This window comes from Myotis daubentonii, chromosome 3, assembly GCF_963259705.1.
Source record: "Myotis daubentonii chromosome 3, mMyoDau2.1, whole genome shotgun sequence".
Taxonomy (NCBI): Eukaryota; Metazoa; Chordata; class Mammalia; order Chiroptera; family Vespertilionidae; genus Myotis; species Myotis daubentonii.
The window spans coordinates 170904277-170919790 of NC_081842.1; the positions used below are offsets into that span (position 1 = coordinate 170904277).

At 45.0% G+C, this 15514-nt stretch overlaps 1 protein-coding gene across 1 annotated transcript in view; it reads right to left on the reverse strand.

Moving 5' to 3' along the window:
* Positions 1-12852: 12852 nt before the first annotated feature.
* The window catches only part of LOC132229748 (prefoldin subunit 6-like), a 128085-nt gene continuing 125423 nt past the window's right edge, over positions 12853-15514 (reverse strand). Inside the window, exon 2 of the mRNA XM_059686226.1 lies at positions 12853-13332. Within this exon, the coding sequence (XP_059542209.1) occupies positions 12932-13332 (401 nt within the window). The 3' untranslated portion in view covers positions 12853-12931. The remainder of the gene's footprint in view (positions 13333-15514) is intronic.

Genomic DNA, 15514 nt, shown 5'->3' on the forward strand with positions numbered 1-15514 from the left:
TTTTTAGTCAACAAACTCGGGTTACTGTGGTATCAGTCACGAGGTTCCTATAAATCCTTTTGATAAACAATCATTATTTTTGTACATACCTTTCTTATCTCCTTGGGGAGGTTGTTTCAGTAATTCCTAGGCTATAAGTTAGATTCCTTTAATGATTTGTGTATCAATGTGCAGGACTCAGAAAAAGTTGCTAAGCAACAGGTTATGGGAAACGAGTGGGCTCCAGCAAGAGGGAGTCGAGAAGACTGATTATTCTATTACAGCAGTGGTTCTCAACCTTCTGGCCCTTTAAATACAGTTCCTCATGTTGTGACCCAACCATAAAATTATTTTCGTTGCTACTGTTATGAATCATAATGTAAATATCTGATATGCAGGATGGTCTTAGGCGACCCCTGTGAAAGGATCGTTCGCCTGCCAAAGGGGTCGTGACCCACAGGCTGAGAACCACTGTATTACAGGCTGGATAACCACAAATTTAAAGCACAGGAAAAAGAGCAGTTTGAAAGACAAGGGAAAGAGGGTACCACTCTGGGATAAATGGACTTAACCCATATTTAATTACTGCAGTCATGAGAGGAAGAGGCAAATTTATTTCCAATTTCTTAGAAAGGTATTTGATTTCACATGTGTTAGGAGGAATGTAGGGGCCCTCAAGGATCCCTAAGAACATGATAAGGGTCATGTGTCAGGTTCGGGAGCAGCAGTCTCCTCGCTTCCCCTTTTCATATGGGCCATCCTGCAACATTAGAGCCAAATGTTTTGGAGCCCAGGCTCTGGGGCCAGAGCAGTGCAGGGAACATCTGTCCCTGGCTCTGTCACCTACTGGTTGTGTCTTGCTCATGTTTCTTAATTTCTCTGCGACTCAGCCTCCTCATCCATAAATGGGAGTTCATTCATGCCATCAAAATTTATTGAGCACTTACTATGTGCCAGATAATTCTAGGCACTGGGAATTCAGCCAGGACACACGCACAGCATCACAGGTTGTTAAGAAACTCACCCCCAACTTCATGTCTGGCCCAACCTTTACCCCAGGACCCTCTGCCACAACATAGCAACAAAGGGGGTGAAGCCTGGCAGAGCAGGGGCCTCTGGAAGCCTGCCAAGGTGCCCTGCCTGTGTCTGTGGGTGCCTGTGCTGAAACAATTGGTAACTGGGTTTTCATATGGCCTCTAGGTACAATAAAAAATAAACAGGCAAAATCCCCTTTAGGTCCTGATAAAGGAGACAGACAACAAACAATTATGCATTATGTATTTTACAGTGTAATACATGCTATGGAGAGAAACAGGAAGGAGGACCTAGAGCAGTGGTTCTCAACCTTCTGGCCCTTTAAATACAGTTCCTCATGTTGTGATCCAACCATACAATTATTTTCGTTGCTACTTCATAACTGTAATGTTGCTACTGTTATGAATCGTAATGTAAATATCTGATAGGCAGGATGGTCTTAGGCGACCCCTGTGAAAGGGTCGTTCGACCGCCAAAGGGGTCGCGACCCACAGGTTGAGAACCGCTGACCTAGAGTGTCAGGTTTAAATAAGATGGTCAGAGAAGGCCCACGGAGAAGGAAACGCTGGGGAAGAGACCTGAAGAAGGGGAGGGAACATGAGGGCATGTCGGAGGAGCAGCAGAGCACAGACCTGGGAACCCCAAGGAGCATAAGTGAGCCTAGCGTGGAGGGAGATGATGAAACATAATAGTAGGACCTGCCTAGGACAGTTGTAAAGATGACATGGACTGCGTTTAGTTAATTGAATGATCCTAACTCTAACCTTTAGAATAAGGTCTGACTATGTTAAATTTTAAATTATATGTTTTTTAAAAACTTAGTATGTTAACCATTGCTTCAGAAGTATGCCCCATTGAACAAAGTTCCGATGTTTTCCCCAGGGCTATAATTTCATTCCTCAAAACACCCTCTGAGGATGCTTTGGTATCTCATGAGTTTCATCACGACCTGCGTGATCCAGCACTTGGGGTAACAGGGCTCCTTCCATATCCCAGGACCCCGACCACATCACATCCTGTGTGTTTCTCCTCCAAGGAAAGATCCCATAATATTTAGAAGTTCAGAGTTTGAGTTGTAATCCTTAATAATCACTCTCCACATCTTGCCTTAGAGATTCAAGATAAAGTAACATCTCCATCCACTCTAATATTGTTGCCTCCATCCCTTCTTCCCTAAATATCTTTCCTACTCCTCTGCATTTGCCCAAGGGCTTTAAAGGCTCCCCCTTGGGCTGTTTCTAGCCTGTGCTCAGCACATCTCCCTGGTATACCCCCAGTCAGCAGTGACCTACCCATGACAAGGGTGGTGGCCCTTATCTCCATCACTGAGGGGCTCCAGTTCTAAGGGAGGGTGTAGTCTGTGAGGCAGATGTGGGTGTCCAAAGAGTTGTAAAATCCCAGATGAATACACACACACACACACACACACACACACACACACACACACACAGTGTAACCAGTAAGTCCTGTCCCACAGATTCAGAGTACGAATGTACTTTTTTTTTTTGCTTGAATACTCAAACACTCTTCATTAGCAAGAGATGGCATCTTGGCTTGTTTTCCACTCTAAGTAGTCCAGCCATCTCCCAAGACTTCATACGATCTTCAGACCTGCCCCTCTGCACCAAGCTGAAAAAGAAGTGGATGGATGGGCCCTGAACCACCATGTCTTCTACAGTGTCACTTTGGGGGCTTGTTTGGACAAGTCTTTGTTTCAGATGACACCCGCATTCTCAGAAACTTCCCTTCATTCTTTTTACTATGCCAGGATAGCTGGCCCAGAAGAGCAACTAGTATGAATGAGGCAGGAACCAGCCCAAAATAAAAAACTTTAAGGTCTTGATCCAGGTCATCAGCCTAGACATCCCTCATCTGTAAGTTGATTTTATGCTAGGAACTGCATAGCCCCTCCCTGCCTTGGGTCTACTGGGAGCCCTCACCCTCCCTCAGCAGGTCCAGGGAGCAGAGTCTGGAACCTTGGCCCCTTGGACCTCAGGCAAATCATTTGTTATCTTCCCAGAAAACCAGTTTCCCCAGGTAGCAGTCTTGCTGGATGACAGAATTCAGGTATGCCCCAAGCCCAGAACAACGGGTGCCCATAAAGCCTCCCTTAAATTACTAAAGGGACCGCTGAGGAAACAGCATGGCAGACAGATGAGCCTCTCTTGATAGTACATATGCCCAGACATTTCAGACGAAAAACGAAAGGCTGGTGGCCAAAATCAGAGCCCTTTGCTTCTGCCACGTTTTGATTTGATCTGTTCTAACATCACAATACATTTCATTAATTTCCCTTTTTGGTCTGATTTGGGTGAGCCCAGGAAGACTCGAGTAATGAAGAAGTGCAGCCAGTAGTACAGATAGTGTAACTCTTCTTTAAACATGTCAGTTACTGACAGCTTTCAGAAAGCTATTTTGATAAACTCCATTCTCTCCTCAGTTGAACATGTTTGTTAAAAGCAAATTGCTACCCGCTGGAAGCCCCCAAGACCCTCCTCGGCTGCAAGAGGAAAGTGTGGCTGCGGTGGGTAAGCGATGCCCAGGGCGCACAGACATTAACCTGTTTCCTCTCCTGCGGAAGGGATAGAGGGATGCGTCCTTCACTCGTGATTGTGCATTCTAGCCTAGAGACATAAGGCTCTCAGACGCATGGCGTGAATAAGCTGAGAGAAACACATTCTGCTCACCAGAATTGTTAAACAGCTTAGGAAACAACCCTTGGGGAGGGGCTGATCCCTGGCCAGCAGCATCCGCAGTCGTCTTAATCTCCAGATCTGCCTCCACACGTCTTTTTGTCTGCAGCTTATTGAAAACCTCAATTTCCTCTCCAAGGGAAAACTGATTAAAAGTCGGCTTTCTCAGACTCTGACTCATGCACTCCTAAGCCAGGGATAACAAACAGGTTCTCATCTACAGGGTCAACTCTGATCAATAATGGATTCTGCATCTTCACGCGGCTCACAGCCAAGAATAACATCTGCTTAGTCACCGGGGGGCGGGACGGAGTGAGGAGCTTGTCTCATACACCTGTGTTCTCAGCACCTCAAACAGTGCCCGGCTCACAGAAGGGACTCGGTCAACGTGGGTGGGATGAAGGAGCGAATGAACAAATGAGTCTATCACCTCCAGCTTATATCATTGAAAAAGTTCAGGGTTATAGAAATCACACTAAACTAGGAGACGTTGGTTCCAGGGCTGCCAACTACCTGGTTAAGTCTCTTTACCATTGGGTCTCAATTTCCCTGTCTTTAAAATGAACACAGTAATATTCTCCCTGATCGATCAGCAGTTGAAACCCTGCATTTTACCATAAACGGCCCAGTTTCATAATATTTTTCTGTACTGAGTCCATCAATTCGACTTTCCCATCAGCCTTGCAGAATAAGCCTGCTTCCTGTAGCCTGTCAGACCCTCAGGACTTCCTAGAGACACACCTGTTCTTTCTCAGGTGTGGCCTTCTCCTAAAAGCAGCCTCAGAAGGACCAAGAAAGACCAACAGTCAGAATGTCAGAAAAGGTAGTTGGCAATGCATAGACTCTTCGGTAGTGAAATTGTTAACTCCTGAGTGAACTTTACAATAAGGTAACAAAAAGAAAGCATGAATAATCTGAGTCCTATGCAGTGACATTTAGATACAAGAGGTTTGCTGAGCTGTCTCCATGACAACCAGAGGCAGAGTGGCAGGAGCATAACCGTCTGCAGCCCGTTTCCGTCAAAACAAGCTCTCGCTTCATTACATCTCTTCTGGATGGGGCTCTCTGGGTTCCACCAAAAAAATCATATTTACTTTATTAGAGTCGTAAATGGTTTAAATGAATTCAAAAATAAAATAAAAATCCCAGGGACTTTAGAGAATCACATTCAAAATGGTCGAGCAGCATGCCAGCTCCTCAATGACCAGAGCCCATTCATCGCTTCACTCTGTCCTCGGCTCGGATCTTGCCAAAGGCTTTCCATTCACTTGGAATATCACACAGAAAACGTCTGCACGACCTAGTCCCACATGAGCTCCCCCATGCATCTGCTACCACACTGCCCTCACCCCCTCTGCTGTAGGCATGTTATTCTCTTCTTAAAAAATATTTTTTTATTGATTTCAGAGAGGAAGGGAGAATGAGAGAGATCGAAACATCAATGATGAGAGAGAATCGTTGATCGGCTGCCTCCTGCACACCCCACACTGAGAACTGAGCACACAACCCTGGCATGTGCCCTTGACCGGAATCAAACCCGGGACCCTTCAGTCCACAGGCCGATGCTCTATCCCCCGAGCCAAACCAGCCAGGGCGGCATGCTATTCCTTGAACAGAGATCCCCTGCTCCAGACCTTTGCACGTGCTGTGCCTCATCCTGGAACACTTTTCACTAGACATGCATTAGACATGCACGAGAATCTCTCCTTCCTTTCTGTCAGGGCTCTGCTGACATATTAGCTTATCAAAGAGGACTGCCCTGGCCATTCTGTTTGAATGGGCACCTCCAACCCCATCATTCTCAATTTTCTAACCCTTTTAACATTTTTCTTCATTGATCTTATACCATCTGACATTTTTATATGTGTGTGAACATACAGATGCACATATTTGTTTATTTACTTTTGGAGTATCTTTTCTTATCAGAATGTAAGCTCCTGAAGGCAGGCACTTTGCTTTGATTTCACTGCTATACCCAATGCCTAGAGTAGTGCCAGGTGCGCGCTTAATAAAAATGTGTTGAATAAATGAATAAACCTCTCTACAGCCACTCTCCCATCACACTCATCCACTCCTTCCCCATAAGCCATGACACACCACATCTCCAAACCTGGGCCCATTGCTGTCCCTCCACCTAGAACACCTTTTCCTTTGTTCATGGTTCCCAGAGGGAATCTGTCTACCACATGCAAGAGTGGAACTGGATGGGAGGAAAGGACAGGCAGGGGACATGGGGAGCTTGCCAGAAAAAGGTTGCAGCAGAAAGGAACTATGGGAAAAACAACAGGAGAATTGTATGAAAAAGTTGCTTCAGGGAATGAGAAGGGAAAGGATGAGGGGCGCTCTGGAGAGACTGTCCTCACTACCCTCAGCCTTGCGCCTCAGACGTGCACTTAAGTGTGTGCGTTATTGCAGCATTGAGGATGAAGTCCTCACTTCTCTCTTCTCAGATTTTCAGCCATCAGAATGTTTCTTACCTATTAGACGCCCACCCAGAGGCTCCCCCAGCCAAACCTTCTGAGTTCATGTCCCCCTGCAACCCTGGGGAGGTCTTCTGTCCAGCATTAGAGAGAAGTGGGTCCCCCTCCCTCTACAACCCCCACCCCCCTGCCCCACACACACTTTTTTCTCCAACTCAATGTAAACTTTCTGGGGAACAAAGTTATATAGACTTTTGAGACATAGCTGAATCCTCACTCCAATATTTAGTATTTTATTTCATTGAATATAATCTGATGGAAGACATAGCATTATTTTCTCCACCGCTAACACCAGAAAAATATTGCCAATGAAATGAAGACACTGTCAATTGTTTAATGCATCCTGACTGCAGAGATCTGAGGATGTGAAAAAGGTGTCAAAGAATTGGTGAAATATGGAAGGTGTGTGGACTTAGACGAGTGGCTAAAGCTCTTTGAACTTCAGACTTTCCATTTGTAAAATGAAAAACATACCTTTTAATTCACCGAACAAATATTTATTGAGTGTTAAAGTATCGGGTTGTTTTGTTTGTGTGTTTTCTTTTTTTCATTGAATGGAATAGGAACTGGTTCTGATTGACTTAAGCAGAATGATATTTACCAGAAGGATTTGGGGAGCTCAGAGAATTAAAAAGAGGCTAGAGAAGCTAGGAAACCATGGCAACAGTATCCCACCAGGAAGGATCCTGGCAAGACAGAGATGCTGATACCCTAGGCTTCTCCTTCCTTGTTCCTGGGTGAACTCAGAAGCCTCTGATGGATGGAGTCTGCCCCCTGGTGTAGGGGTCTGGGTCAGCATCTGCCCCGTCTGGGTTCCAAATTAGGAGTTCAGCACTTGAATTTGCCATCTATACATAACAAGAGAGAGATAATCCCCTAAGGCAGTGGTTCTCAACTTTCCTAATGCCTCCACCCTTTAATACAGTTCCTCATGTTGTGGTGACCCCTAACCATAAAATTATTTTTGTTGCTACTTCATAACTGTAATTTTGCTACTGTTATGAATCGTAATGTAAATATCTGATATGCAGGATATATTTTCATTGTTACAAATTGAACATAATTAAAGCATAGTGATTAATCACAAAAACAATATGTAATTATATATGTGTTTTCCGATGGTCTTAGGCGACCCCTGTGAAAGGGTCATTCGACCCCCAAAGGGGTCGCGACCCACAGGTTGAGAACCGCTGCCCTAAAGTGATTTGATACACCTTTAGGAAGGCAAGAAAGGGAGATAGAATACTATATGGCAAAGCAAACATAGTTCTTAATAGGTGCCTGGCAATGCCCTCAAACAATCATGGTCCCTGCTTTCTTAAGGGTTAATCTCCAGTCAAAAAGGCAGGTATTGCAAAATAATGATGATGATGATAATAACAACAATGGGATACTTTCCATGAAGAAAACAAACTGCTATGGGACAGAATAGCTGGGGAGACCCACTACTTGGCTAAACTCAATGACCTATTTCCAGCCTCATTTTTCATTAGCTGTCAACAGCTTTTGACACAGTTGATCACCCACCCCCTCTCTGTGAAACACCATCTTCACTTGTCTTTGAGGAGGTCATGGCCTCATGATTTTCCTCCTCCTTCACTAGCTGTTCCTTTTCCTTTGCTGGATCCTTCACCTTCCCAACCGTTAAATGCTGGCAGACCTCAGGGCTCAGGCCCCTACTCTGTCTATACTCACTCCCCTGGTGGGGTCACCCAATTTTAAGGTTTTAAATAATACCTATTCTCTGAAGACTGACTAATTTATTTTTCATGCCAGAACCTCTGCACTGAACCCCAGACTCATATATCCAATGTCTAATCAGAGGTGCAAATTAATCATATCTAATTCTGACTCCTTGTTTTGCCTTTACCAAGCCTGCCCCATAGTCTTCCTTTCAGGCAAGGCAATGCCATCCTTCCACCAACCTGATGCCACCTTTGACTCCTGTCTTTTTCTCACACTGCACAGCTAATCCATTGGCAAACTCTGATGGCTCCAGATCTGACCAAACCTCACATCTCCAGCACCTCGGTCCACGCCCACCTCATCTAACCTGGGCTATGATACAGCCCCTAAATTGTTCCATCTGTCTCTGCCCTTGTGCCCCATACATTTGAGGATCAGCACAATGCCTTAGGTAACCCTTTAAAAATCTAACTTGAATCATTCACCGCCTCCCCTCAAAACCTTGTGATGGCCCACAAGTCCTCACACCCTTCCTCCTAACCTCTCCACACTTTGTCTCCTGGCTCTTTTGTTCATTCACTCTGCCCTGGCATGGTTTCCTCTTTCAAGTTTTTGCAATCGCTCTTGACTCCTCCCAGAATGTTCTTTCCTCCAGGTTTCCACATGGTGTGCTCCCTCACCTTTTCAGGTCTTTATCAAAATGTCATTGTCTCAGGCAGGCACTCTCTCACTGCCACATTTAAAATGGTACCACCACCACCCAAAAAATGCCCCCACGCGCCATCTCCTTCCCAATTTCCCATTTTACTTTCTCCACACCACTCATCACTCGCTGGCATAGTATATATTTTAACCTATCTGTATGTTCCTCACTAGAATGTAAATTGCATGAGGTCAGGGCTTACAACAATGCCTGGCACAGACAACGCTCTCAATAAACGTTTGTTGACTGAACTAGGTTGTCTAATATTTCTGAATATCAGTAAAGAAGATGTGAGCAATAACCCATGCCTACAATATAAGATTCACATGGGGCGCCAATGAAGTACTGTGACTTATAGTCTGAGCTGCACTATTTACACGCGAGGAAGTATGAGAACCTTCACTCCACGGGGCATATTTTGACACTCTGCCCATTTAGCAATCATTTATATGGACTAAAAAAGAAAAAGAAATGTTGTCTTGCTACCTTCAAAACAGGTTAAAGACCCAAAAATCTTTTCCTTCCCTCTAAATCAAAGGTACATTTCCTATCCTCTTCTCACTCACCTCATTACCCACCGTCCCCCAAATCCCACATGAAATAAAACCTGAAAACACCTATAAAGTAATGTTACTGAATAATAATTATTGGCAGCATTTCTGAAAACATGTTTTTAAAGCACCCAAATATTTTAGGAAAATGGAGCACCTGGTGAACTGAGCTAGTAGGAAGGAAGGAAGATAAATATGGGGGTGGGGGGGAAGCTGGCTGACCCCTGCTGTAGCATCAAGCCCACTCCTTCCCAAGACAAAGCCGAGCTGCAGTCACATTGCGTCAACCTCCAAACAAAGCAAGCTCGCACCTCTCCCACCTGGCAGGCTGGGAATATATCATTATGAGCCCACAGACAGCAATTGCACATCTTTCAGCAGCTTAGGAAAGGCAACCAAACAGAAGGTAATTGGATTCAGTGCAGTGTGTTAGGCAGGGGCTGACTTTCCAGCATTTGCGATTCATCAGGCGCTTCCTCTCTCTCCTGCTTCATGGCTTGCCTGTCCAATTAGACAAGTCAATTGCAGAATGGCTCCATCTTCCTGAAAATGCAGTTGGGAGGAAGGATCATTACGGAGGAGCGCCTGCCATGAACCAAGGCTTTAGAGCAGTGGTTCTCACTGCACATTAGAATCACCTGGGAATCTTTTGAAAATCCTGATTTTGGGGCCTCATCCTCCGGAAATTCTGTTTCTTTGTTACTAATGTTGTGGCCCCACCCCATAACAAAGAAACAGAATTTCCGGAGGAGGAGGGCCAGAAATCAGGATTTTAAAAAGATTCCCAGGTGATTCTAATGTGCAGCCAAGGTTGAGAACCACTGCTGTAGAAGACCTGGAAGAGAGTCTGCCATCTTGCTGCGACTTGTGTCCTTCAATCATGAGGTCATGCCTGGAACCCACAGCAATCAAGGCTGCCATAGGATGAAGCCTTGAGGGAGGGAGCCTGGGCATCAGGGCCACTGTGGGGATAATGTGATAATGGAGGAAGTGCTTGTTTTGTACCAGGACTGTGCTAGGCACCTTATTGGCATGCATTACCTAATTTTCTACCCACTCTAACCCTGTGAGGTTGTACTAATATGCTCACCATTCTACAGGTGAGGAAAGAGGCTCAGAGACGTTATGTGAGGCTTTAGTGTTACTCATGTGCTCGAACTATCAGCACTTAGGATTAAGGGGCTTTTCATGAAATGAAGCGCACAGATCCAACACACACACACACACACACACACACACACACACACACACACACCCCTTTGCCTCCTTGTAAAGAGCCACAGAGGATCTTGCTCTTATAGCTGTTGCTGCCTGTGGACATGACTAGAGGTCATCTGGCTGGGCTGCACTTTCAGGGCTTTTGACTGCACTCTGGCTGTGTGCCCCTCAAGAATACATCTTGATGTAGCTGAGAAGGTATGGTTTCTAAATCTGGGCTTTTATAAAGAAATATTGCCATCTAGTGGACACCTGCCCACACTATTTAAAATCTCTGAAAAATCCAAAAAGCCAGGGGGAGATGTACTTTGGATTTCAGTTGTTTTCTTTTAGCTTCAACTCTTTCAGCCTTGGTTGGAGGTCCCTTGTACGTATTACAACATTAAATAGACTTACTTCTTTTTGCCCTAGTCAGGTTGGCACAGTGGATAGAACATCAGCCTGGGGACTGAAGGGTCCTGGGTTCGATTCCGGTCAAGGGCATAAGCCTGGGTTATGGGTTCAATCCTCGATAGGAGGCATGCAGGAGGCAACCGATCAATGATTCTCTCTCATCATTGATGTTTCAATGTTGCTCTTCCTCTCTAAAAATATATATATTTTTAAAATAGAAATCTTTTTGTAGACACACATCAGTCCTCAGAATTTATATACATCTAAAAATAACATGACCACTGCCTACCACCCCCCTTACAAATCAAGACCTCTTCTTGTTTTCACCATCTTGATAAAGTCACCTCCATCAACCCAGTTTTTCAATCAAGCAATTTGGGATTTATTTTTACTACCTCCTTCTTCCTCACCTGCTCTCCCTGCCCCCAGCATACAGTCCCTCACCATATCTTGTCAATCTTAACTCCAAAGCATACTTTAAAACTGCCCACTCCTCTCTCTATTGCCTTGGTTATAATGCCAATTAAAACTAGCTGGCTTTATACAGTAGCCTCCTGGCTGATTACCTTCTTCTTATCTGGGTTCTGCCTAGATGCTAAACTCATCTCACATCACTCTACCACATTGCTCGGCATTCCTGCTACACTAGCCTGCTTTGGGATTTACACATCTGAAGCTCTTTCCTGCCTGGGACCTTCGACACATGCTGTTCCCATTGGCTGAGTTGCTCCTGGCCCTGCAGCGACTGCATTGCACCTCTTCATTGTTCAGGTCTGAACTGAAAGTGCTTGACTCTCAATGGAAATGGAGTCTCCAGTCTTCTTTTTCACGCCATTTGGGTTGGTCCTTTTGGGACACATCACTTTTTATAATTAGACATATGTGTATTTGTTCTATAAAAATGTTTTTCGAATCCTTGCCTACCTCATGACTATAAGTTCCACGAGGGGAAGAGCCATATCTGTTGAGTTAACCTCTGTATCCCTGCTTCCTGGCACAGAGTTTTCTGTACTGGAGATTAAAAAATTAGAAAGATTGAAAGCTTACTGTTATGGCACATATTACTACCCTTGTTGATAATAATGCTCTACTTTCTTTTAACACTTGGTTTATTAGAAATGCTGCTGTCCTTTCACTAAAGAGGATATACCAAAGATGGTGCTATAGATTATATGTTTGTACACGCCCCTCCCACCCCAATGCATATGTTAAATCCTAAGGCCCAATGTGATGGTATCAGGAGGTTGGCTCTTTAGGGGGTAATTAGGTCATAAAGGTGGAGCCCCAATGATGAGTGTCCTTAGAAGAAGAGGAGGAGAGCTAGCCCTTTATCTCCCTCTGCCACATGAGGCTTGAGAAGACAGTCATCTGTGCACCAGGAGGTGGGTCTTCACCAAGCACCCAATCAGGGGCACCCTGATCCTAGACCTCCAGCCTCCAGAACTGTGAGAAATAAATGTTTGTTGTCTGAGCCACCCCGTCTGTGTTATTCTGGCCTAGCAGCTCACACTGACTAAGACAAATGGCAAATGAGCTCATGAAAAGATGTTTGACCTTATCAGGTGTTAATCTCTCTACTCATTTCTACCATATTATTTTAATTATATTATCCTTTGCAGTTATACCAAATTGCTTGTCTTGGACACCACTCCTGTCCAATTCAGTCCCTAATTCTCATTTCCTGTATTACCAAACAGTCCACTGAAGTGTTTTACAAGCAAGAACAGTCCTTTCCTCCAAACTTGTGGCAACAAACCTCCTAGAATAAGGTTTTCAAGTTGAGGGTCCAGACTCATGAGTGAGTTAAGAAACCCATTGAGTGATTTAAGTTAGAAAATAAAAGATGCTAGCTGCAAGCAGTGTTTAAAATATTGACATTTTTTATCTCCACGAAACAGAAATATGAAGAAGGGAAGCTGTGTTTTTCTTCTCCCCATGTTTCCATCTCAACCGAAAAGAGAGCGCGCCCGCCCAGCTTCCAGGAGAGAGACTATTCCTGCCCACACTCTCAGCTCCCAAGGAGGGAGCCAGCAGGCGCTAATCCAAGAAATTGGAGCCTAATTTGAATTGGGCCACTTCTTCTTTTTTTTTTTTTTTTTTTTGCTGGTCAAGCAGCCAGGTGACTTCACATTTTATTAGCTACAGTGTAGACCCTAGAGCTGCCTGGGTTCCCCCTGCCCCCGGACCATAGGGTCAGGCCTTGCCAGGAGCCCCTGCCTTGGCCGCCTGCGCCCGCTGGAACTCCTGCTGCAGCTGCACAAGGGTCTCCCTCTGTTGCTCTGACTGCTGCTCCAGGTCCCGGAGCTGGGATTCATATCGCTTGATTTCAGCTGTGATATAGTCCAGTCTCTTGCCTACTGTGGCCCGAGCCTCCCCCAGCTCCTGTTTGACCAGCATGGGACCCAGAAGTTTAAAGACCACGTTGGACGCATCCAGCAAGGCCAGTTCCTCCTTCACGATATTATTTTCTGTTAGTTGTGCTTCAAGCTTCTGCCGCCCTGACATGGATTTACTCAGGTCTGGGGGTGGGGGAGTGTGGGTGCCAGGAAAGACTTTATTAGAGAAAAGACACGTGCCCCCTGACCCCCACAATCCTAGTCAGAAGAAAACGGGGTGGGAGGCAGTCAGGCCGGGCGGCGCGGCAGGGGTGGGGCTTTTTTTTTTTAAATTCTCACCAGAGGAGTTTTTATTGATTTGAGAGAGAGGAAGGGGGCAGGGAGGGAGAGAGAGAAACATTGATGTGAGAGAGGAACATTGACTAGTTGTCTCCCATACAAGCCCTGACCAGGAATCAAACCCCCAACCTTTTGGTATATGGGATGACTCTCCAATCAACGGAGCCACTTCTAATGCCAGGTCAGTTATTTGCTTCCCTCTCTACTTCATGGTCCGGTCTCCCTTCTTGTCCCTTTATGGAGATCACACCCAGGGCACAGCTGTCTCTTGGAGCTAGGCTTAGCAATCCTCGTGTTCTCTGACCAGCTTTTTGGTCTACAAGGTGGGGGTGAGGTGGCCCGCCTTTCTCTCCGGCACAGCGGGTTGGGTGACTGGATTAGAACCTGCTGCATAGACCTCACCCTTCTAGACTCAGCCAGTCTCCACTTAAGGGAGCAAGAAACCCCATGTTGGCTCCCAGACCCAATCCTCCAGCACAGCTAACCAGACCTCCCTGCTATTGGATCAAATAAATCTGGTTTATTTTCTAATTAGCTGTTGATCTTTAGATATGTAACTCCCTCAGCAGGGAGCCTTGGAGGTTTGGGGAGCCAAAACCCTGCTTCAAATGTCTAACAAAAATGTCTACAAAAATAGACATTTTTGTTAGACATTTGATAAGATATAAAGCAGTTGCATTTCATGAATATTTTAAAACTTCACTCAATTGCTGTAAGACTTTAGGCAAGTTTTTAATCTTTTAGTGTTGCCTTTACAAAATAAGGTGATAGGACCTCATCCATAAAGTGGATTGATAATAATACCTACCTCATAGGAAGATAGTAGAATTTCGTAAGAGAATGCGTGCAAAGCTCTTAGGACAGTGTCTTGCACACAGTAAATGCTTAATAAGTGTTAGCTACGAGTCGTCCTACTATTTCTCTCCAACTTAAAACACAGACACTGTTTTACTGTATTTCAACACATGTATGCAATGATGAGGCATTTTAGGCTAAAATACTCTGTCATCATGGACATGAAAGCAAGGAAAACATGAAGGTCAATAATAGAAACAAAAGAAAAATATGACTCAAGGGAGAAGCAAGTTAAGTAAAACATTCTCTAAGGTGCAAGAGAAAGAGAGAAAAGGCAAAGCCTTGATATCAGAGGCCTAGAAACATTAAGCTTATGTACCTTTTATGTGATCACATTTAAATTCCGGCAGCACAGCTTCACAGAGATGTGACTATCAGAAAATCAGAGCCTGCTGCCACCACCAGCCAGCTGGCACCGTTTTTACCTGGAAAGCCAGCAACTTTGTGCCCATATAAAGAGTTACTGGTAGGTGATCAAACATAGCTGATTGAACACAAAATTATCTCTACCCTCCATCCCACTGAAATAATATTAAATGAAAACAACAAGGTGCAGTAAGTCACACGAATAAGGACAATGGGAGAGAAGACTAAAGCAGATCTGGAGTAGAAAGCGGATGAACAAGTGGCAAGGCAACTGATGGCAGAACCAAGGAAGCTGACATTCAAAGGTCTGGAAGGGTAGAGGGATGCTAACATAAAGCAAGCGGGTTCCTTCCGCCCTAACCCACAAAGGCTCTGGGATTGGAGGCACTGAGCACTTTTGAAGATAGGATGTGAGGTGGGGCTGAATATAGGAGGACTGATTGAAAGTCTGTTAGACCTCCAAACCCCTGCCACTTCCATTTTCTGTCAGCCACCTCATGGCACGCCCCGCCCCCTCACCCCATCCCCCTACCCTCGCCCTGACATATACTTTGGCTGAGGACAGGAGATGAATTCCTCTCAGAATGTAAAGCTCTGTGTGGGCAGGATTTCATCTGTTTGAATTACTGGCAGATTCCCAAGCACCTAGAATTCTGCCTGGCATAAAATGCTAAGGGGAGACTGGTAAATGTTTGTTGGCTAAATATTTGAATGAATCGATTGTTCAGGTAGTATGGCCATGAGCCACAGTTTAAGTGTGGGGTACTCAAAAAACAAGATTAAGTGAGAATCTAGATTTAAAAAATGATAATAATAAAATAAAAAACCACCATGGGACTTCCAGGCTGCTGCGATACAGGCAGCCAGACTTAAACCTTCC